The sequence below is a fragment of the Suncus etruscus genome, chromosome 1, assembly GCF_024139225.1.
Source record: "Suncus etruscus isolate mSunEtr1 chromosome 1, mSunEtr1.pri.cur, whole genome shotgun sequence".
Lineage (NCBI taxonomy): Eukaryota > Metazoa > Chordata > Mammalia > Eulipotyphla > Soricidae > Suncus > Suncus etruscus.
This window is the reverse complement of record NC_064848.1, coordinates 112,704,920-112,729,753: the sequence shown is the minus strand read 5'-3', so window position 1 is coordinate 112,729,753 and position 24,834 is coordinate 112,704,920. Positions and strand designations below refer to the sequence as shown.

General features: G+C 39.5%; 1 protein-coding gene across 1 annotated transcript in view; it reads left to right on the top strand.

Annotated features, from left to right (window-relative positions):
• Positions 1-10,662: 10,662 nt before the first annotated feature.
• Positions 10,663-24,834, top strand: part of RELN (reelin) — a 548,597-nt gene continuing 534,425 nt past the window's right edge. The window contains exon 1 of the mRNA XM_049783824.1: positions 10,663-10,939. Coding sequence (XP_049639781.1) covers positions 10,714-10,939 — 226 coding nt within the window. The 5' untranslated portion in view covers positions 10,663-10,713. The remainder of the gene's footprint in view (positions 10,940-24,834) is intronic.

Here is a 24,834-nt window from a genome sequence, read left to right as displayed (position 1 = left end):
CAAGAGGTAAGGTGCCTGCCTTGCCTGCACTAGCCTTGGACGGACCACAGTTCGATCCCCGGCGTCCCATATGGTCCCCCAAGCCAGGAGCAACTTCTGAGTGCATAGCCAGGAGTAACCCCTGAGCGTTACCAGGTGTGGCCCAAAAATCAAAAAAAAAAAATTCCTTTACATAGATGTAGTGCCGGGAACCCTGACCACATTCTAGGATATAATCTCTAATCTCCCTATACATATCATGATTCCACAGTTTAATCTATGGACAGAAAATGTATTTCTGGGATTCATTCTTTATAGGACAGAAGTTAGCAATAATTTAAATGATACAATGAGTGCAAACCACAAAAATACTCAGTAAACTCAAATGCAATGACTCTCCCAAAGGACTTCCTTTTCACCAGAAACAAAAAATGAAAAATCTCTCAGATGTTTTGGTGACAGTACACACACACACACACACACACACACACACACACACACACACACACACACACACACATTATGACAGAGAGGCAGAATAGAAAGGGACAATGATCCTAAACATTACAGTCAAAGTACCTTTATTTCTAGTTTTACAAAAGCCTACAACCATATGCTTCCATTGTCATGTGCCTCTCAAAACTTGGAAGAAGCTACTAGAAGTGAAAGGTCCTACCCTGAAACTGTGACCCAGTTGGAAGAAAATAAAATCCAATTTTATTATTTTTCCATAGAATAACAAATTGTCTCAGAAAATTTATTGAAAAGCTCATTTTCCCCTAATTTGATCTGCAGTGTCAGTCACCATGTAATGTTTCCATGTAAGTGAAGTGCACATTTGTGTGTGCTCACAACACATGGTTCTGGTTTCTCTCCTTTTTAAATATCCTGTTCTTTTTAGCAATTTCCTAGCCTTTTTATAAGCCCAATAACACAAGAAAATTATTTTTTATGCTGCATCTGTTTTATTTCCCCCCACACACAATAAAAATATCCCAGAATGACTAATAATGTTTATACTAGCAGCAGAAATTTCCTCTGTCTTTGGAGTACTACATTTTAAATATTATTATTATTATTATTATTTATTATTTTGGGGGGCCACACCCAGTAGCGCTCATGGATTACTCTGGCTCTGCTCTCAGAAATTGCTCCTGGCAGGCTCGGGGGACCATATTGGATGTTAGGATTCAAACCCAGGTCTGTCCTGTGTTGGCTGTGTGCCAGGCAAATGCCTCATCTCTGTGCTATCTCTCTGGCCCCTCAAATGTATATTTTTTTAATTTGAGAGTTTCTATTCATTTCTGATTCTGATTCTTGGTTTTATTTTTATTTTTAAAACATTATCTCATTTTTCTGAACTTGTTAAATATGTCCATCTTAGTGAAGGGATAATGTACTTACAGTATGTAGCTGACTCTTGTTCAACCCCTCGCACCACTTATGGTCCCTAGCACTTTCAGGAGTGATCCCTGATTATCTACAATGTGGCTCCCAAACTAAAAGTTACACATCTTGAATTCTATAACTGAAGTATTTATGGACCTGAATATGGTTTTAAGCTATTTCTATCAACAGATTAGTTCCTTTTTTGTTTTGTTTTGATTTTTGGGGGCGGGGGCATCTCCAGCAGTTCTTAAGACTTACTCCTGGCTCTGTGCTCAGACATTGCTCCTGACAGGTTCTGGAGTCCTATTTAAGGTGCTGAGGACCAAACCTGGCTTGGCCAAATGTAAGGCAAGCACCCTGTACTAGATCTCTAATCCCTATCAACTGACTAGTTCTGCTTTCTCTTACCATTGAGAGTTTTTTATTATGCACAGGTGTGAATCCTAACTTCAAGGAATTTCTTTTTCTTCCCAGATGATTTGAATTTGTTTCTGCTAGGTACTACTTTGACCCCAATGCCATCTTAAAATTAACTATTGGATAGAGAATTTTTAATTTATTTAGAAGTATGGTCACAAACTCTAGAAAATCATGGTGTGGTTTCAGTTTCTGGTAAGAGAAATTTTAAGCCACTATATATACCCTGATGCCAAAATTGAGACAAATAAAGGTCTCCCCTACTTCCAAGAGTCTAATACTTGTCTTTACTGAGGGCCTACTGAGGGCCTAATAGTTGAGGATAGCTAGATCATAGACTTGTGTCAGAGAATCTTACCATGGTGCTTGCCATTCATCACAGACAGATACTATAAAACACTATCACAAGGAGGGTCTAAAAATAGACTACTGCTGGATATTATATTAATATAAAGTTACTATCAAAGTTTTTAAATTCTCTCAATTTGTCTATGTGTCTTAGGATAGATTGGCAATAGACAATTCTTAGATCTATTGAGAACTCCACTTTGAAATGACAGCACTGTCATTCTTTCCCCTTAGGCAAATTTTACTATCTTCTGTTTTCTTTCTAAAGCCAATCAGATTGGCACCTTCAGCCTCTGTCCAGCGGTGATTTGGTGGTGGAGAATGAGATAAATATATAAGGAGATGAACAAACACACAAAGACTTTTCACGCTTTAGGGCCGCCATATTTTGTGCTCAGGTTGATTATTTATTCAATACAATGTCACCCTCCTACTCTGGATACTAATACATGAGCCATTGTTTAAATTGACAGAGACATTAAGGACAGCAAGTACATAAAAATTCAATAGGTACATAAAGAGCAAAGGCCCCATGGGATGCACAGACCCCACACAGTCAGTAGGCACCCTTACACTGTAAAGTCATGACAGTACCCTATTCTATTATTGGCCTCTACATCTAAACTGTCCTAAATTATTGTATTATTTTTCTTTCCTGGTGCATTTGCTCTATAATCAGTTCTGGCATTTTCCCCCTATTTCCCTAAACCAGGTGACTGCCTACCAAAGGTAGATGATCTATTGAGAGATTAAATGTTCTGAGTAGTTCTGAGTAGGTTTTCTAACTCATTCACTTATCTAGATTCCCGCTTTCACTTCATTCTGACCTTTAATGATTTCTCTTTATAATTCACAGACCTGGCAATGCACAGAAAGCATTGTCCCAAGATCTAGTACTCCCTCTCCTTACCCATTGACTGATATGCCTGTATGTACCACAAAACCTGTATAGGCATATATATATTTGGGTTTTGGGCCACACCTGGTGATGATGCTCAGGGGCTACTTCTGCTTATGTGCTTAGAAATCGCTCCTGGCTAGGAGGACCATATGGGATGCTGGAGATCAAACCAGATCTGTCCTGGATCTGCTGCGTGCAACACCCTACTGCTATGCTATCGCTCTTGCCCATGCATAGGCACATTCTTACTAAATTTTTATTGTTCTTCCAAACATAAAATTGACAAAACTTTCATTTTTAGCATAAACTGTGAATTTCCTCCAATGATGCATAACAAGAACAAACTAATGGTTGCTACTTGTTGCTAATCTAAATTCTTCAATATTTAATTTTTCAATCTAAAGGAATCTCCTGTCTTATAAATTCACTTCCACAGTACTTTATTTCTTCATACATTTTATCACTGTCAGAAATTCTTATCGTATTTCTTTACTGCCTATTCCCCATACTAGATTATAAATCTTCTGAGGGTGGGCCTTGAATTGGCTTTCTTCTCTGCTGTCTCTACTACTTCTGGTACTTTGGCTTATATGTGGTGTTTGGTTAATACTGAGTGAATGTGTTAGCAACTGAGCATACATATACATATAAACAAATATCAGGGTGCTTCTGAACACTGATCCAGTAGGATCTATAGATAACTAAATAGATACATTGTAATGAGATGTTCTTTGGGAGTTGGGTTGAGGTTTGGTTATCCCAAAGTTCCCAAAAGGGAAAGGGATACCCTATATCCCCTCTAGGGAGTAAAAGAGAAAAAAGTTTATTAACAATTTTATGCAGTAGTAATCCACACAGATTATTGAGGAAATAGCAGGCAAGAAAATTTACACTGAAAGGTGTTCACCCACAATTCAGTTGCTCCAACAAATGAAACCACAAGCTTAGATGACAGCCCCAGCCCAGCTCTCCTGCCTTCAATTTATTGAAATCCAAATTCAAGCTCCTCCCGAGAGGAGGGGAAAATACCAATAGAAAATGATTGAGATACAAATGAGAAACAAATGGGGATTATTTCAAAAGGCCTCGATTTACTTAATAATACATAGGTATATATAAAATATTTATCACAAGAATTGATAAATAAGATTATGGATGTCTAAAAGTCCCTCCCCTAAAATTTGCTAGCTACAAAATGGAGAAGTAGTAATGAGCAATGTAGTTCAGTCTAAGTTTCAAGGGCTGATAATGTAAGACGTGAATTGAATTCAAAAACTTGAGAATCAGGCTGTACAGATAGAGGGAGAAGTGTCTTAGCTCAAGCAAAAAGAGAAAGTTCACTTGCCTTTCCTCTGTTTTTTTCTCTATTTGAGTCTGCAAGAGTCTGGATGATGCTTATTCACACTGGGCAATACTTGACTTAGCTAATCAGTTCAATTTTATCTTTCAGAAATATTCATGCAGATACACTTAAAAATAATGTTTTACTATCTGAGCATCCCTTATCAAATTGACTAATACAATGAACAATTATTGTCTATATTGTTCAAAATACTAAATATTAGTCCCATGTAGCTATAAAATACTTTAAACGTACTTAGGGAGAAACTTAATTTTTCATTTCAATGTAAGCAACCACATGGACTTGGCCTACTATATTGAGCATTGCAGCTCTAAGTACCTAATACAGGATATAGATGCTGGTGATGGTTTCAGGAAAGTTCTCTTGTAAATGGAGACTTAGGATGAGTTGAGAGCATCCAGTGAAGAATAAGGGGAGGGGAAAAGGAAAGGTTGAAGGTGTGCAGTTAGTACTAAATATGGGAAGGGCAATCCAGAACAAGGAAATGGTTAGAGTAAATTTCCAGAAGTAAAAAAACTTAAAGACAGAGATTTTTTTGTGCATATCCTGAGGAAATATATTCTGTTTTGGAAATTTTAATATATCATGACCTTTTACTGACCCAGCATTTATTTCATTTCAGCATTTTAATTTGGAGTGCATGAAGTAACATGTTCAGGTAGAACATGCATATTATAGCTAATGTTCAAATATCCAGATTTCAATGCCTAAAGATTTAACTCTTTTTTTTGTCTAAGCTTCAAATTTTAAGATTACTTGACACCTATGTGTAACAGATTTTATCATTTTATTAATAGACTATGCAAGGAAGGTTTGCCTTTTGCTTTTATTTGCTGTTTTATTACCATTTTGGAATCTAGAAAGTTTGACCATTTCAGTTTGTTTGTCTTCTCCCCATGTTTATATTTGAATTAAAATATATATTTTATTTTTTATCTTAATGTTTTTTAATTATTGGAGTCATACTAGGCAATGCTCAGATGACTACTCCTGGTTCAGTGCTCAAGAGTTATTTCTGGAAGTGCTGTCTTCAAAGTCATGCCTCCTTCACGCAGTCTCCAGTCTCCAGCTCCTTTCAACTTTACTTTTCCAGAGTAAAGGTCCCCTTTCACATACTCGAAGCATCTAACACTTTAGCCTATAATAATAATCAATGAAAGACAGACAGTGCACACACTCTTGCAACTTCTCAATATAAGTCAACATCTTCTGCATTTCATTTAGATTCATTATTAATGACTTTAAAGTTGTGGGTCATATATATAGACATATATACTAGAAGCTGTTGTTTCTAATAATCAAGGTGATTCTAAACCTGTCTCATGCATTTTCCTGATTTACTTCTAAGCTTAGTCTTCAAAATGTGTCTAGAGTACAGGCCGATGTGGGGTGGGGAGGAGGGACACTTGGAATATTGGTGATGGGAATGTTGCACTGGTGAAGGGTATTTAAAAAAAAGAAAAAAAGATTTATTATAAAAAATATATGTCATGTTGATTCCAATTTACCCCAAATCCTTTAGAAATAAACTAAAATTCTTTATTTTTCAAGCACCTATACCTGGAATCCACTTTATAAATCTAAGTTTGTAAAAAAAAATAGATAAAATGTATCAATAAGGACAGAGATAGTACAGGGGGGTAAGGTACTTGTATATGACTGGCACCAGTTTGATCACCAGTTTTATAGGCACCAACACTGCATATGATTTCCTGAGCACCACCAGGAGTGATCCCTGTGCATAGTCAGGAGTCAGCACAGCTGGTGTGGCCACCCCTAAAACAGCAATAATATATTGATAATTAGTGGAATAATAACTAGTTGATTTTTTTGACTTGGATTCCATTTTGAAAGTCTCAGACCCTCCATTTATGTCAGGATGCAGGATGCAAGTGTTCATGCTGGTCCAAAGGACTAAATGGAGGACAAAATCTTTTCCTCTCTCTTCATCACTGCCAGGGCATTTTTTAAACTGTCTCTACACTTGTTAATAAACAACCATGGGACTGTAGCTGGAGATTTTTGGCTTGTTTGTTTTGGGGCCACATCCTCCGGTGCTCAAGGGTTATGCCTGGTTCTACACTCAGGAATCACTCCTAGAGATGTGTGGGACTGTATGCGGTTCTGGGAAAAAACAAACAAACTTGGATTGTATGTAAGGCAAGTAGCTTACCTCTATATTATCTCTCCAGCCCCTGTAGCCAGAGATTTGAGACTGCATAGTTAGGAGTATAAAAGTCTCCTATTACTTAATCAACAATAACTCCAGATATGCCAGTTTGGTAACTGAAAACTCTGGGGTCTTCTTGCAGCAAAGGTGGGCAGCCTCCCATGTCTTATGGCAACCCTGCAGCCATGTTCCATACCCACCACCAAGTCAGCTTCATGGCCCAGATCTGTTACCCCTCCCCAAAGCCAAATGCTAATCTTCCCTGGATGGTGAGATCCTCCCACAGCTGGTTGGTAATTAAGGAGTAGCTGGGGGGTATTGGGAGGGGAGAGGCAGATGCAGCAGGGAGAAATTAGAGAGGATGAATGCAGGGCAGCTTATGGAGGCTGCTGAATAAAGCTTAACATAGAGGCCATATGAAAATTTTCACATGGCAATTAGGGCCTTGTATTAAAGCTGGATGTCTCCTAAAGCTTCATCTGATTGCCTGTGAATCATTTCCTCACCATTATCCTGCACCAACAGACCCTCGGGCCTAAGGGGCTGTGGGCGCCAGGCTGGGCCGGGAAAGGCCTCACTATCCATCCATCCGCACCACTAGCACTTTATAATTAATAATTCAACACAGATCCACAAATCCAGGAATACCTGTAGCCTGTGGTCATATAAGTGGCCACAGGACACCTCCAAATACTAACATCCCAGTAGGAACTCATCAAGTTAGATGTCAAAGTAGCATAGACGTCACCTAATATCAACAAACAAAACCAAAACACTGAATGCTCAACTAGCAACAGTGTATTAAACTTCAGACAATGATTTAATGACTCTATTGTGAGATACAACAATTTTTATGAATTTTTATTGACTTTTTTTTTTTTTTGATTCACACCTGGAGGCACTCAGGGCTTATTCCTGTTCTGCGCTCAGAATTCACTTCTGACTGGCTCGGGGAACCATAGGGATGCCGGAATTCAAACTGTATCTATCTTGTGTTGGCCCCATGCAAGGCAAATGCCTTACTGTTGTGCTATCGCTCTGGCTCCTTATTGGTGTTTTTCTGATAATTCCATTACTATTTGGTTGTAATAAGCAATGAAAAGTTAATTATTTTATCCCTGCCAAGAGGGAATGCTTGGAGGTGGATGGGAAATTGGGGACAGCGATGAAGAGAATTTTATGCTGGTAGTAGAACAGTGTTGGAACATGAAATACCAGAAACAACTGTATTATGTATTATACATTGTGGTATTTAAATAAACATACATTTAAAAATATCACCTCAACTTTTGGGGCACATAACCAAACAAACAACAAAGAAAACATTAAAAAGAACAAAAAAAGGTTAAGTTGGAAAATAAACGTTTTCACATAAATAGAATATTAAGAAAGTAATGTTGAGAGATGCAGAAGAAAGTACTTATGGAGTAAAAAGCAGAAGCCTCTGGGAAGCACTGTTGACAAATTATTTACATAAATCTGAAAAAATGAGACAATTTTATCTGACATTGAATGATGACTTCAGGTCATTCTTGCTTAAAAGCTGTGTGACCTTGGAAGAGTTTCTCAATGTTTCCGCATTCCAGTTTTATTAACTGCAAAACGAGGATGAGGGTATTAATAGGATTGTAAAGTAGCTAATATATGCATTTAGGGCAATACTGTTCATATAGCGATCATTTCTAAAGTATTGTGGCCAGGGAGATAGCTCAAAGGGCTGGGAGTGTAGCCTGACCTGTTCAAGTCCTGGTCTTGGATCCCTGGTGCTGCCAGGAGCAACCTTCAAACAAAGAGCCAGGAATAGCTCCTGAACATTGCTGGGTGTTCCTCCCTACCTTCTACCTCCTAAATAATAAAGTATTAGCTAGGACTACATAGCTCCATGAACTGAGCTCATGTAGTGACAGTTCCTGAGTACTGCCAGGAGCACTCTTCACCCCTTTACCCAGCAAAGAACTGGGAGTTGCTTATGAACACTTCAGGTATGTTACCAAACAAAAACCGTTAGCTAAAAAACTTCAGTAATGGGGTAAGAAATAGAACAGCGGGTGGTACAGCTTGCTTTGAAACTGAGGTGAATTCGGTTTGATCCCCAGCTATACATGTGGTCCCTTGAACCCCACCAGGAGTAACCCTTGAGCACAGAGCTAGGAGTAATTAATCCCTGAGCATAACCGGGTGCCTCCCCCTTCCCCATTTTCAGTACTTTGAGATTCTTTCATCTTTGTGTATAGTCACACTACTGACAGGAGGATGTGGTCGATCTTGCCAAAGGTTGACAAGCGTCCTATTACTCCCTTTGAGAGGCTGCGAACAGGTGGTGCAGCTACCTTCCCTTCCTGCAGAAGCTGTAAATGCTTGCAGCCTCTGACCAGAGCTCTAGAGCCCTAGCAGGTGCTTTACACCCAGCCTTTGTTACCCGTTTGAAGGCACGGGGAGAGAGGAGAGTGATTTAGTACTCCCCAGATGATGTTAGGATGAGAAGATAATTTGCCCGAAGTCCATCGTCTGCACCCAGCACGAAGTGGCAATGATGAAATTTTATTACATCGAGTATTCGTAGCAACTGAGCATTCTAATATTAAAGGAAGGAAAGCCAGCAGGCATCTCGAATTAGCTCTTTCTACCTATCTGAACTGCGCCAGGGACGAAGAAAAACACCATCTCTGCGAGCCGCGCCCCTCGGACCCTGCCTTCCACACACCCCCTTTCCCTACCCCGGCCAGGACAGCAATCCCATTCTGTTCGACAGCTGAGCCATTTTTGGGCGTGAGGGCTTCTGTCCGCTGGTAGCAAACCCAGAGTGGGTGGGGACAGGCAGGAACATCTGGCGGCTCCACGTCCCGCCCCGATCTCCGAAAGCTGCTGGGCTCCTGCCCGCCGCCCTCTGTTCCAAACAAGCTTTAGGCTTCTTGTCGTCGCGCTGTCCCCGTGCAGCTAACAGCTCATTCCTACCCGCTTCAATCATCGCCGCTGCAAGCGGCTGCCCAGAACGGTCTCCCAAACCCGCAGCCGGGCGTTCAGGGACGTTGGTCGTCACTGACATTTAGAGGAAACAAAATACCGATTTTTAAAAAGACATACTTCACCTCCCCAACATCCTCCCCTTGCAGCCCTCGGCTGCACTGGACAGCCGGGAGCAATCGGAGGGTCCCGCGCCCCCGGCTCCGGGCCAGCACGAACCACGGTTTCCAGGCAGCGCTCTCGGCTGCCAAATCCACTCGCGCCGAGTCTCGTTTTTAAATCCGGCCACGCGGGGAGGCTCCGGGGTGGCCGTGGGGGTGTCAGGAGAGGGAAGCCGGGAGGAGTGGGAGGGCAGGGGGTCTGCCTAGAGAAGCGAGCGCCCGGGACCCCAGACTGCTGCTAGGCGATGGCGGGAGGATGCCCCCAAAACTGTGCGCTCGGAGGCTGGCGAGCCCCGAGGGGCGCGCGAGGGGCACAGCCTGCGCAGACAAAGAAGGTGGCGCCCACGCAGAACCCCAGCGCCTCCTTCTCCTCCCCGGGTTCTTGTGGGGGAAGAAAGGGGACAAGTCTAAGGGCCAGCGGGGATGGTTCCAGGGCTCGGGCTAGCCAGAGGTTGGCTAGCCCAGGAAGGACTCTGCCACCGGCCCCCGACAGCGCCCCCCGCTTTCGGGTTCTGAACAGATCCGGGGGGCGCCAGTTCGCTCCCCCACCTCCCCCACCCCACCCGGAGGCGGGCAGCCCGGGGTGCGCGTGGTGCGGCGGAGCGAGCCGAGGCGGGCGGGTCCCGGCGCGCAGCGGCGCGCGGGGGTGGGCGGGGGAGCGGCCGGGACACGTGTGGCGGCGGCGGGCGGGGGGCGCGGCGCCCCGGGCTTTAAGAAGGTGTGGAGGGGGGCGGGCGCTTTCCCAGGCCCGGCCGAGGGGCGTCGCGCACAGGCGGCGGTGGCAGCGGCAGCGGCGGCGGCGGCGAGCGGAGGAGACGGACGACGCGTCCACCGCGCTCCAGGTCCTGGCCCCGCGCTCGCTTCCCGCGGCCCCCAAGAAAACTTTGGGCGCAGGAACTTGGCGGCGGAGCTTGGGCTCGCTCGCTCTTGCCTCCGTCCCTCCCCGCGTGGCTCCGGCACCCCACGGCGGCGGCTCCCCAAACTGAATGAGCGAGCGTTGCGCGGGACGCTCGGCGGCGGCATGGAGCGCAGAGGCTGGGCCGCTCGGACTTTGCTCCTGGCGCTGGTGCTGGGAGCGACGCTGAGCGCGCGCGCGGCGGTGGGCTATTACCCCCGCTTCTCGCCCTTCTTTTTCCTGTGCACCCACCATGGGGAGCTGGAAGGGGATGGGGAGCAGGGCGAAGTGCTCATTTCCTTGCACATTGCGGGCAGCCCCACCTACTACGTGCCGGGACAAGAATACCATGGTAGGTACTCTCGCCTCGCCGGAGCGCAGCCTCCATCCTGCCCGCCTTCCAGGGGGCTTTGCACCCAGAGCCGGGACAAACCCCACCCCAGCGTCGCGTCGTATGTGTGTGTATGTGGGGAGAGAACAAAGTTAGTGCAGGTCCCCCGAGACCCGACTTGGCATCGGTTCTCCTCCCCGCCACACTCTCTCCGCACACACCCACCGCGTGATGGTTTCTTACGGCGGCACAAGGGTCAGTTCCTGGGGTTTGGGTAACCCCCAGCCACACACACAACCCGTATCCTCGCTGCTAACACGTTGCACGAAGCCGCGCATCTTGTTCCCTAACCCCTAGGTAGGTCTTGAGTTCCCGACCTTTGTCCTGTTTCCCACTCCCACCGCGGAAGAGGACCCGGGTGGCGCGGGACTTGGCAGTCGGGCTAGTGACAGATTGACTTGCCCCAGGTCCTCGGCTGCCCAGCGCGCGCCAACGCCCGCCGCTGAGTTTCCACCGCTCCCCAGCCGGGGGTCCGGGTGTTTCCTTGGGCATCGCGCTGCTCCGCTGCGCTCAAACAGTGCAAATGCTTCTAGCAAGGCTTCTTTTCAAAGTGGCATTTCCAATACCAGTCACGGATGGGGGTTCTGATCCCCCGCTTACTTTTGACGTGCTGCTTATTTGCAGGATGATTTCCAAGACGTTTATGAACGACTTTTTTTCTCTTTTAGCAGCACAAGCTTCAGTGTCCAGGTAGCGGCTGCAGGCCCCCTCAGAATTTAAAGGTACCTTTGAGAAAAAGAGTGTAAGGAGTAGACTAAAAAGTAACATTATAGAAGAAGTAAAATTTAGACCTAGGAAATAGAATCGTAGTGAATGTGTTTCTAAATAGTACAAGCTAGGAAACTGAGTATGTGGAAGCATTTTTTTTTTAAAGGAACATATTTTCTTTATTTCCTCTTCATTTTATTTTATTCTGGAACTTCAGAATGTTGGATTTCCATGAGCAAGCGTGTAAGACTTGAGAAGTACCACACTTAGTATATCTAAACCAAACACTTATACTCAACCAAAACTAAACTATTGTTTCATATTCTTGTAGTTTGGGTGTCAAGTATGCTAATAATAATGATAATAATAATAATAATAATAATTGACCTAGCAGGAGATAATTCACAGAGCAGCTGGCATTTTAGATAAACATGCATATAAAATGATTAAAGCCCTTTAAAAAAAACCTTTTAATATTTGCTTTAAAAATGTTTAGCTTCAATGAACATTGCCTAGTGATTTAAAAAATATTGTCTTACAACTTTGTTGTGGCCTAATGGCCCCTTGTCTCTAAAGGGGTAGAATTTGGTGGAATTTTAGACCTTGGAAATTAATTTTCTGTGACTAGTCAATTCATAAGAGTGTTTGCAACATTTTCTGCCCAAGAAAAATCTGGTGTTTTTTTTCTTTCCTGAGGTCATGAGAAACTTAAATAGACAGACTAACCTGTATGATGGCAAAACAGAGCTAGCCCAAGGGCTGAGAGGCAGTTGTTGCCTTTGAACCCTAGTAAGTGGTGTCTACTTGCTCCTTATTAGCGCTAAGCCAGAGTGGTAGGTAGGACACCAAGGATGGGAACCAAGGATGACCATGTTTGTGATAAAAAGCCCATGTGAGTGTGCAAAGATGATTATATTTTGTTTCCTATAACCTTTGTAAGATTTGGCCTCCAAATTTTCAAAATACCTAATATGTTGAAACATTTTCTTTTTGCTATCCAAATAGAAAACTGAAATGAATTTAAAATTGCCCATAATCACAACCCCTAAGTCTGAAAAGGATTATAAGGATGAGGCATAATATATGAGATGGGGTGTCTCAATTTCTACCTTTATTTCTGCCTCCAGAAAAGATAAATAAACTTTAATAGATAACTTTAGAGGTCAGACTATTGTATGTTTTGAAAATAGTTCAGGTCAGTATTTAAATTTCTGTTACTTGCTTTATGAAATATTTATTTTACAAATAAATATTTTATAAATTAATAAAGGCTATAGGCCTTCAGTAAGAATTTTCACTCGTAGAATCTTCAAAGAGTAGAAGAAGTAGTATTTAAAATTATAAAGATGCTTACATGGGTCTTTTTTATCTTAGAATTGGGAAAATTAATGTTAATTTTTTAACAATATCACCTTTAAGAATAGAACTGAGAGAAAAACTTTACCCTGATATGTTTTTGTGCTTATCCTATTTTATGAGACCAAAATCAAAATCATTCAGCTAAGAATTTCTTACATTATTTTTGTAAGATATTAGCATGAGTCTTTATTTCTTACTTTCTAAAGGTTTAAAATGTAACAGTAGTATCAGGAATAAACCTATCTTAATCTATAATTTGAAATGAATAGAATTTGTAGAGGAACAGTATTTAGGTACAGTTGATAGTTGTCACCTTTATTTCTTAAAAGAGTGCATTGAGAGAGAGGTGGCATGTACAATCAGTACTAACATGGAACATGACTGTGGATCAAACTGTGGCAGTTGCCCTTTGAGACTTGTGCTGTGTGACAGAGCTCAAAATGTGCAATGGGAAAATGTCAGGGAGTGTAAAAGTGTTTCAGAATTATGCTATATTTCATGATTTCTATTACGTTTTAAAGTCTTTTGAAAAGATCTAGTGCTAAAGAATTTTAAAATTGCTCATATGGTAGAGTTGTCATTATAATGCCAATGTTAAGTAGACTGTCCATTTATTTGCAGTTTTGACAACTGCAACAGTGTAGGGTTACAGCTAATAGTTCTCTTAATTAAAGGGTGTCACTACATACCTTTGTTATCTTTGTGCTATTTCTTCAAATCAAGCATTGCATCTGGTTTTTTCTTTTTGGGGGGACATGCACCCCGTGGTACTGGGAGGGGGAGGAGAAGGCATACCTCACCCTACTAGTGGCAGCCACATGCAAGGCAAGTGTCTTAACCTCTGAGCTGTCTCTCCAGTCCTCTTCCTGTAATTTTTTAACTAGGATGCTATGACTCTTGAGTTGGCATCATTAATTCCAAGGAACTGTGGTGTCTGAGTCCATATACCATGATATAGAAACATAATAAAGAGATGTAATAGCCATTATATTGAATTAGAGTAATTTCAGGGTCAAAAAATATTTTTCCCTAGAATTTCCTTTTATTTCTTCACTTATCATAAGATATGGTTAATTTCACAACATGGTTTTTAGGCCCAAATCCACAATTTTGGAGTGTAGAACTTTTTGAATGATGGGGGAGGGAAGTGGGAAGTAAGAAGAATTTACATTTCTGAAAGCCAAGCACAGGTAAATAAGGCTTCTTGAGCTGTGGTTACAGTTAGTCTGAATTACTCTAATATTTGCTGCTGGGATGACTTAAAAGTGGGGGAGTGTTCCATCATAGTAAAGTTTGCTCTAGGGTCCACAGCAATAGCATAGAGGGTAGGGTGCATGTGGCCAACCCAGATTCAATACTCAGCATCCCATAAGGCATACCCAGAGTCTGCAGGGAGTGATTTCTGAGTGCAGACCTAGGAGTAACCACTGAGCACTGCCACTGGGTGTGGCTCAAAAGTCCCCCCCCCCAAATAAAAAGCTTGCTCTAGTTTAAAACACTGAAATTGCCTTCAATAAAACTGAATTAATGATATAGTTTAAAATGAGGTTTAAAAAATATCACTGAACTAGGAGGCCGGAGCAATAGCACAGTCAGTAGCATGCTTTCTTTGCACTCTGCTGACCTGCGTTTGATTCCAGAATCCCATATGTTCCCTAAGCCTGCTAGGATTGTGACGCCTGATCATTCCTATCTGTCCTATTTAGGAGACCATATGGGGTGTCAGGAATTGATAACAGGTCAGCAGTACCTGCTGTACTTTTGCTCATATCTTTCCATTATTTACCCAATTCTGGGGTGGAGTGAGCAGGAAAATGAATTCCTATTGCTAACACTAAACTATTTCCTAAGAATATAATCAGAATACACAATTTGATGTAATAGTTGTCAATATTACTATTTTATATACATGTGTGCTGAAGTTAACTGGTTGCTATTTGAAAATCATTGTTCAAAGGCAGTACAAAGCACTGACCTTTCAAATACAGGAGTGATAGCTATATTATACATGATTTTTGGTAATAATAATGTTCCAGGCACATTCCCTTTAAAGGAAATGACTTTATCACTTGAATTAAAAGATTCTGCTTTTGCTAACCTAACTGTTGATGATCTTGTATATGGATATTTATTTTTATATGTCTCACATTCTCGATTTAAAATTTTTAAATCATTTATGAAATGCAATTTATAAGTGAACTGTTCCTGTATCCTACTTGTATGACTGAAATTGACCATTTTAAAGCATTTTGCTCTATTGGTCACATATTTCATCACACTCTCTATAATTTATTTCAAATGTATTTTCTGTTATGTTTCAGATTGTTTCTAAATCATACAGAGTTTGATTTAGTGTATATTTCTTGTATGTGTTTAAATTCTAATCATAACTAAAACTGGTTAGAATCAGTTTCTTCCCTTTTAATAGAGAACTCAATTATTAGAACTTCATTTGAATATGTCCTCCAGTTTTAATGAATCAATATTTTGAGCTATTTTATTTTTATTAAATAATAAAATAAGGAAGCTTATTGTTTATAACTCATATATTTTTTATAAAATCGCATTATTCCCTCAATTTTTTTCTTTCATGTTTGTAAAGTAGGTGATAGGTTTCTAATCAGATTTTTAATTTGATACCACTGACTTTTAAATTTTTAGTAAACTAACTTTATTTATATCTACATATTTGATTGTATTTTTTCACTTCGGAACTGACTATCTGAGATTTTCTGGGAAGCCTTACATTATCAGTTATTTAGGATCTGTTCGAATTAAGCATATAATTATTTGATTATTTCAGGGGCTACTTTGACACTTATGTCTTTAGTCTTAACAAGTACTTTCTGATATCCTCTTGCTTTATTTCATAGAGCTTTATAATTAAAAGCATAAATAATTGGAATAATCTACTTTTTTTTGTTGTTTTTTGTTTTTTGTTTTTTTGGGTCACACCCAGCAGTGCTCAGGAGTTACTCCTGGCTTCACTCCTGGCAGGCTCGGGGGACCATATGGGATGCCGAGACTCAAACCACCGACCTTCTGCATGAAAGGCAAATGTCTTACCACCATGCTATCTCTCCGGTCCCGGAATGATCTCCTTTTAAACATTGTCTCATATAAAATATGAAGTTACTTGTGTCATGGAGAAATAGAACAAGTGGGTGATCTACACTATCATATAGAAAAGGAAAGTGAAGCACATAGTCTGGAATCGACAGGCTCACTAAACAAAAAGAAATGGTTTCATTTGTATCTCAGTGGTGATATAATAGTAACATATGTATATATATCAATGTAAAATTAATTTATCTAGATATTTGGGTTTCAAGATACATTTAGATGATTAATCCACTGTCATATTCCACTGTTGTAGAGTCATTTATGAAGTAACCAACCTGTATAATTTTAGTTTCATCAACCTTAAGTGAAAATTATTAAAAACACATTTTCTGAAATTGGCTTTTACAAATATGAAGATTTATAATGACTGCCCAAGTGCATAGATGGTATATTTAAAATAAATGTGTTCATGGCTTTTAGGAAACTTCCATAGGAAATCTCACTTAGACATAAATTGTGTAGCTCAGGGAGGTAATTTTTGCCATGGTCACCTGCTAGGTTCCTCTCATTGATGACAGCGCTTCTATATGGTTGAAAGCTGTGCTATGGATTAACCAATTATTTCTAAAACAGCGGGCTTTTCTAAATCTGTACCTATTTTTTTTTTCATTCAATCCCCCTGCAGAAACCTACTATAGCAGGTGTGTGTGTGTGTGTGTGTGTGTGTGTGTGTGTGTGTGTGTGTGTGTGTGTGTGTGTGTAAGAATTAATTATTGCAAATGTCCAGTGACTTAAGGAAGCTCCAAATCCTTGGGGGTTGAGGGTACCTAAAACTAATTAGATCTCTGAAGACTACAAAGAGATAGTTACAAGAATTTTGCTGTTTCAAAGTAAACATTGGATACCAGTTATCTTTTAATGCTGGTTACAAGAATTTTGCTGTTTCAAGGTAAACATTGGATACCAGTTATCTTTTAATGCTGTTTAATGTTCCTTTGAAATAGAAAAGTAAAACTTTGGTTTGAAAACAAAATCTTAACCACTGAAGGATTCTATTAAACAGAATACTCATGAATATTTCATACGGCACTGTGAATGACGTAGGAAGTGAGTAGTTCTTATTCTTAGTCAGCTCTGTCCTCTGCATTTACTGTTCTGCCTTCTCCTTCCTTTTGTGTTTTACCTTTTTTCTCCTTTGGTCCCTGTCTTTCTTTTCTTATTATTTTTCCTCTTTGCTCCCTTTCACCATATCACAAACCCTACTTCTTTCTCTTTCATTCTCTTTTCTACTTTGCAACTTTATTTATTTTCTCTTTGTTCGTTTTCTTCCTTTCCTCAAGACTTTTATGTATATATAAAATATAAATATATTTATATTTCTTATATATGTACATATACATATATACATATGTATATCTATATACATATATAAATGCCTTCTAAATGTTTCTCAGGGGTCTCAGGGGTCACACCTGGTAACTTCTAGCCACCCGAGCCAAACAATTCAGTGTAAGGACTCTAGGATGCTGTTTGGGCCCTATTTTTCCAGGGACCACCCATTCCACACTCATGGTATCCCAGGAACCCCCGGGCATACCTGGTGAAGCTTAGGAGACCCTATGATGCTGAGGGTCAAGCCAGGGCTGGATGCTGATTTTGTACCATCTTCCAAGACCGTTCTTTATCTTTCTTTGTGTGTGCATCTCTAGTCCTCTTTTTTCCTCTAAAAGTAACATGGAAAATTTCAGAATTTTGTGATTTATTTTATTCATTGAATATTTACATAAAAATGGGGAGTGGTCAGTTATATAGTTCCTTAAAAATGGTAACCTCTTTCAAACACATAACATTTTTCCTTTTCAAAAGGTCTGAATTAGTTGTTCCTGAGAAAAAAGTGGGCTCTTTCTTCTAAACTATAAACATTTTCAGAAGAACTTGCAAGACTATAGCTATTAAATTTTGATTTAGCTACTTTCCCTGTTATCTGTTTCCCTGCTCTCTGATAATTGAATGCTTGTGTACAGAAGCACATATAAATGCTGTGAAAGAATATAAAAATTAGAAACCTGCATACTCAATTAACAAGTTTAAAGACAACTCAATCCAATGATGTCTTAAATATCTACATGTGTATAGCTTCTTTCTCCTGATGAAGGACTGTCACCATTATCATCTCAATCCCATCAAATCCTTTGATTTCCTTGCTGTTCTCATTGCCAAGGTTTATAATTGCAGTATACTAATTCATAATAATGCAGTTCAAGTAGCAAGTACTGTGGCCAGGTATATGGCTCAAGTGCTAGAGGGAGTTTGATATTGAATTTGGCATGGGCTCCTGCACTCTCTTGGCTCTGGCCCTTGTGATCCCTGACTACTGCTGGGATCTAGAACCATTAAATACTCTTGGTCAGCTTCACAGGAAATACCCTACTCCTGAACTCTCCCCCAGCCCTTACCCCTGCTTTGTCTCCCAGCTCAGCTGGGTGCATGGGCCCTGTTTTAAAAAAAGGATGAGTATTTATTAGTACATTAAGGAGTAGGGTTTCTCAGTGTAAGACTCAGTATAGAGCCATGAAGAGAAGTGTATGACTGTGGGATGTCTCTAGTCTTTCTTGAGCAAGATTCATGTGAAAACTGCCTATTCCAGCTCAAAAGTATAAAGATTCAATGTCTTAAAGCTCAGACTTACAACACTTGAAAGGGAGGTATAGGGCCCAGGGAGTTAGCTCAAGGCGCTGGAGTGTATTCTTTGTCTGGCTTCAATCCCAGGGACTACCTGGTCCCCTGAGCATTGTTGGGAGCATCATCCACAGTGTGCCAGAAGTAACACTTAATTTTGCTGGGTGTGGCCCTCAAACCAAAAATGATCAACAAGTAAATTTTTTGTTATCTATGAGGACAGTAGTGTGTGCTTTAAATTTCTCTTAAGATTTATTTCTAATGTAGAAGCAATAACATACATGCTCCAGGTTTCAATTATTTTAAATGTTAATGCATATAAAGAACTTAGCACATGGTAGTAATTTTCACTTGTTATAATCACCCACATTAGGTCAAGGTGATATTTGAAACATTGTATATATAGATAGAAGCCTTTACCCATGCCTATTCTTTTCATTCCTTGTCAATATATTGTATATTTTGTTTGTTTTGTTTTTGGGTCACACCCGGCAGTGCTCAGGAGTTACTCCTGGCTCTATGCTCAGAAATCACTCCTGGCAAGCTCAGGGGACCATTTGGGATGCCCGGATTCGAACCACTGTGCTTCTGCATCCAAGGCAAATGCCCTACCTCCATGCTATCTCTCCAGCCCCAATATGTGGTATATTTTAGGAGAATTTCCAAATCCAGCATATTGTAGTCCATGAAAGTTGGAGAAAAATCAGCTCAGTACCAAACATATATGATGACAAAGTGATGCTCAGTTAAATTAAAACAGGTAATTTAAAATTTTGTGTTTGGTTCACACCTGATACTGTACACAAGGTTTACTCCTGGTATGTACTCAAAGATCACTCTTGGTGATACTTGGGACCATTGTGGCTGCTAGGATTAAACCTGGGTAGCTACATGTAAGGCAAGTGCCCTCCTTGCTGTACTCTCTAGATACAAGGCTAATTAGTTCAGTTAAATTTATATTAATTGATTCAGTTCCTCAGTTTAAGAACATCCTCTTAGTCCTAATTATCTTGACTTGATAGTTATTACAGAAATTCTGGGCAAGTAAGTAACAATTTCAATTTAATATTTTTGTCATACCATTTAATATGTATGTCTATAATTGAACAAAATATTTTAAAACTATAAAGTTATTTTGGCCTCACTAAATCAATGAGAGATTGAATATAATAGTAATCCAGAGTTTCCTAGTCTACAGTGATTTACTGAAAGACACAAGAAGTTGGGTGGTAAGCAAGCTAGTTTCTTTGTTTTTGTTTGTTGGTTTGGTTTTTGGGCCACACCCAGCTTACTCCTGGCTCTGCATTCAAAGATCACACCAGGCAGGCTCAGGAAACTATCAGATGCCAGGGATTGAACCCAGGTTTGCCCTAGGTTGGCAACATGCAAGGCAAATGCCCTACCAGTGTGCTAGCACTCTGGCCCCATGATGGTTAGTTATTTTATAAAGAAAAATATACTTGTTAGGATATAGGAATTGACTAGTCAAAACATTCTTTTGTGTACTGTAGCTGAGTTTTTTTTGTTTTTGGTTTTTTTTTTTTTTTTTTTTGGGCAACACCTGGTGGTGCTCAAAGCTTACTTTTGGCTCTGGATTCAGAGATTACTCCTGGTGTGCTCTGGGTGTCAAGGATTGAATGTGGGCTGACTTCATACAAGGAAATTGCCCTACCCACTGTGCTATTATAGTTAAAGTAGAGGCAGAGCCCATATTCAATCATGCCACTCATCTAAGTATTTAAAATGTCAACAGGATTTAGATATGGTGATACTAACTTTAGAGAAAGAGGACTGTTATGAAATAAAGTTTGGTAATATAACCAACTATAAATTGTCATTATTAGAAACACCAAACACTGTGCTTTTGCTCTAGCCTTGTATCTTGAGTTTTTAAGAACAAATGACAAATTATAGGTTGCCTGGGTAGATAGAGTTATATGATTTCAGTGACTGTTTCAGCATCTCTGAAAGCTTTTCTATCCAACTCAAGACAGTTGAATGGGTTGGAACCTTCTCCTTAGAATTGGAGGAAGAATATCTTGTTTCTAGATTCTAAAATATTTTATATTTTATTGATTGCTTGTAATGAGTCAGTTGTTACTAGATTTTCTTTTTTTGCCACTTCCTTTTATACATAATTATATATTATTTAAAAATACCTCCAAACTAGCCTTACAGCAATAAGTTTCTATGTAAATTAATGGGGTGAAGTAGAAGTCTATTGGGTGAGATCTTTGGAAGTATTATGGGTAAAATTAACAAAGGTGATATTTACAAAAATCTCAAGAAATGCTTTTAAAACCCTCCCATTACATATTCTAGCCAAGATGGAGTATAGCATTTAGTTCGTATCTAAGAACATATCACATGCTAATACTAATAAAATAGAAGTTTAGAAAGACTCTGGGTCTTTATACTCTAGAATAGTTTAATGTTGAAATGCTTCTTCTTAACTTCATGTGTCATAAGAAATATTACTTTATTAATTTATATTTCTATTATTTGAAGTTGAATGTATCCTAATTAATATGAATTCTAGACACAAATGAGTCAGTTTGCATCTGTTATAGGCAAGATATTCATGCTTATTCCAATTTGTGAATTAGTACAGCCCTCACATATATTTGTATTTTCTTACTTTGATTGATGATCTAGGATGTTTCTGAGACATTTTTGACAATACAATTTCAAAATAATTCCTGAGGTATGTTGTTTCTGCAGGTAGGAAAAATGGTATGTTTTATTTTGGTGTTTGAAATAAGGCATTGAGAAGGTAACCTGACCCTGACCTCCAGTTTTTGGAGTTTTTTATACTGACAATTTATACTAATTGGTTATTAACCAAACTTTATTTTGTGACGATCCTCTTTCTCTAAAGTGCAGTATCACCATATGTAAATCCCGTTGACATTTAAAATACTTAGATGAGTGATATGAATGAATATTGGCTCTGCCTCTACTTTAACCTTGTTTGTTATGTCTGGCTCAGCTTTTAGGACCAAATCCAACTTTGTCATTTCTCTTGCTTGCTACATATTGACAGAGGAAACAGGCATCTCACTTTACCTTCAGGAACATGTCATCTTTTTGTTTAGGCCACCTTTGTTATGAGTGTTGAAATATCTCATGATCATAGTTCAGTTATTTTCTTCCTTTTGTCAGTAAACACTTCCTGCATTCTCATCCTGCAAAAATGTTGTATGTCCAGTGTTTTGATAGGGAATCTAAGGAAATTAGCTTTATTTTTTTCTTCTTCAGAAAATGTGGCTTCTCATTCCAATTTTAAACACTGATATTATCCAAAGATTTAAAATGGTAACTTTAGGGATTTAGTACCAAGTTAATGACAATGTGAACAATAGCAGCCTATAAAAGGCTACTTAGGATGTGTGAGGCTCCGATTTAAATGCTTTAAGTATATTAATTCACAAATTTCTAACAACTACCTCATGTAGTAGGTATGATTATTTTCCTTTCAGACATGTAGAAATTGAGTTGCAGTGAGTTGAGGCAGTCAGTATCATAAAGCTTTATGCAGTGTAGTTTGTCTTGTATTATAATCTATACTTTAAACCTGTATGTGTTTATTTTTAGAAGTGACAGTGACTTCAGGAAATGGATAATAATGGGAAATAGTGAAATAACTTTTTATGAAGATGGGAAAAATAAAACGTAATTGATATCTGAAACAGATCATGAAATCAACCTAGACAAATGATATTCATGTCAAACAAAGCCAGCATTTTCTAGGTTTTATAGTTCTAAATTTCCCTTGGCCAGACAATGTCTTTCAGGTAAAGACAAAGGCAATGATAGCATCTAGAATATTGCTTACATAAATGCAATGCCTTAAAGCATGATAATGTTATGAAAAAATGATGTGCAAATTTTGTCCAACTTTTACTGGTCATATTTTATTACTTTTTTTGTTTGTTTGTTTTTGGGCCACACCATGATATGCTCAGGGCTTACTCTAAGCTATGTGCTTACTATGGTAGTGCTTGGGGGGAACCATATGATGTGCTGCGAATCAAACTGCATAAGACACTTGTCCCTTTTCCCATACACTACCTCTTTGTATCCTATTAGATCTTTAAAATGAACTGGAAACTTGTTATTTGACTCTAAGAACTTAGGTAGGATCTCAATATGAGAGGAGAATAATAAACTTAGGCAAGAACCATTGTAAAAGATCTTATTGGAGATCATCTATTTGTGTGATAGTTCTTTCTTTGGGAGGTTCCTTTCAGTGTTCTCTGTCAGCAGGTACAGCCTGTGAAATCGAGTGTGTGGTTTTCACTCAGTCCTGGGTGACAACCCAGAGCTCTATGAATCCTTTCACTTGCTCATGAGCCAGAAGTCTTCTCTCACTGTAAATGTGAAATCAACACTGTAATGCTTGTCTTCTACTTGCCTTTTAGAGTTATTTTTCATACATGGGCCAGCATTTTTAAAGATCAACTTTTTGTTGAGCTTTTTTACATAAGAATTAAAAGATAAACAGTTGAAATAGCTGCTAAGCTTCCTCTCTCATATCCTGTCATGTAGTAGAGGGCTTTAGGCTTTGGGACAAGCATAACAGGTAACCTTTGCAGGATTGCAAGCCTCTTGGTGCATAGAAACAGTTCTTCCATTAGAAATATAAATGTTTCTAGATTTGACACGTGTGTGGTGCACATTGTGATTTGCCATCAGCTGTGAACTGAAATCCATTAACCCCCCTGGGAAAGGTCAAATTGAGAGTGGAAGACAGATTCAGGGTGTGTGTGTGGGAGCCTGTTTGCAACTAAAAAAAGGTTTTCAGAGTACCCAAGGGGAGATCCATGTTCCCTGTTTCCCTGTTTCTTTATTGGATTAAGGATAGTAGCTGTGGGGTCAGAGATAGTATAATGATAAGATGCTTGTCTTGTATGTGGTTGACCAGGGTTTAATCCCAATATTTCATATGGTTTCCTGAGTCTGCCAGGAGTGATTCCTGAGTGCAGAGCCAGGAATAAATTCTGAGCACCACCAAGTATGGTCCCAAAACCAAAAACACAAAGCAAAACAAAACAAAACAACAACAACAAAACAATTAAAATAGAATTACTGTAGGATCTAGTACTTTCACTCCTTCTCTATTCCAAGAATACAACAATACTATTTTGAAAAGGTACATGCAAACCTCTATTCATTGAAGTGCCATTTATAATAACTGAGAATGAGATTCAAACCAAGTATCTATCAAGTAGGTGAATGACTGAAGTTGTGTATGAAGACAGTGGAATATTGTGAATTTATAGAAGATGAAATTTTGTGTTTTGTTACAACATGGATGGAACTAGAGGGATTCAAATAAAGATTAAATCAGAAAAAGAAAAACAAATACCAGATATACTCACTCATATATGGGATATAAAGAAACAAAGCAAGGAAATAGATGTATCTGATGAAGATAGACTCTCAAACATTGATGATGCTTCCTGGGGACATTGTAACCAATTTGAGGGGAGTGGGTAAAAAGGTCCTATGGATAGTAGTAGAGGGATATTAGTATTTTGGTCATGGATATGGTCAGTATTATTTTACCCCTTAGGTAATATAATATGTTACATCACTATTTCTTTTGTGGTGTTTTTTTTTGGGGGGGCCACACCGGCGGCACTTAGGGGTTACTCTTAGTTCTGTGCTCAGAAATCACTCCAGACTCAGGGGACCATATGAGATGCCAGATTGTCCATCCTGGGTCAGCCACCTGCAAGGCAAATGCCCTACCACTGTGTTACCACTCCAGACCCATGCATCACTATTTCTATAAAGCAGAATTACCTTAAAATGTTTTAAAGAGGGGAACTCAACCATGAACAACTTTGTATCTGTATCTCATAGTGATTCAATAAAAAAATTAAAAAATGGTAGGGTATGGTTGTCTGAGGTCAGGTAGGAAGCTGTAATACCTTTGATACTAAAATATGGCTTGATACAGGTATCAAATCATTTAAGATACTTTTCTTAAACAGTAATGGCTCAGGTTTTTTATTTTTTTCTATTTGGAGTCATATCTGATA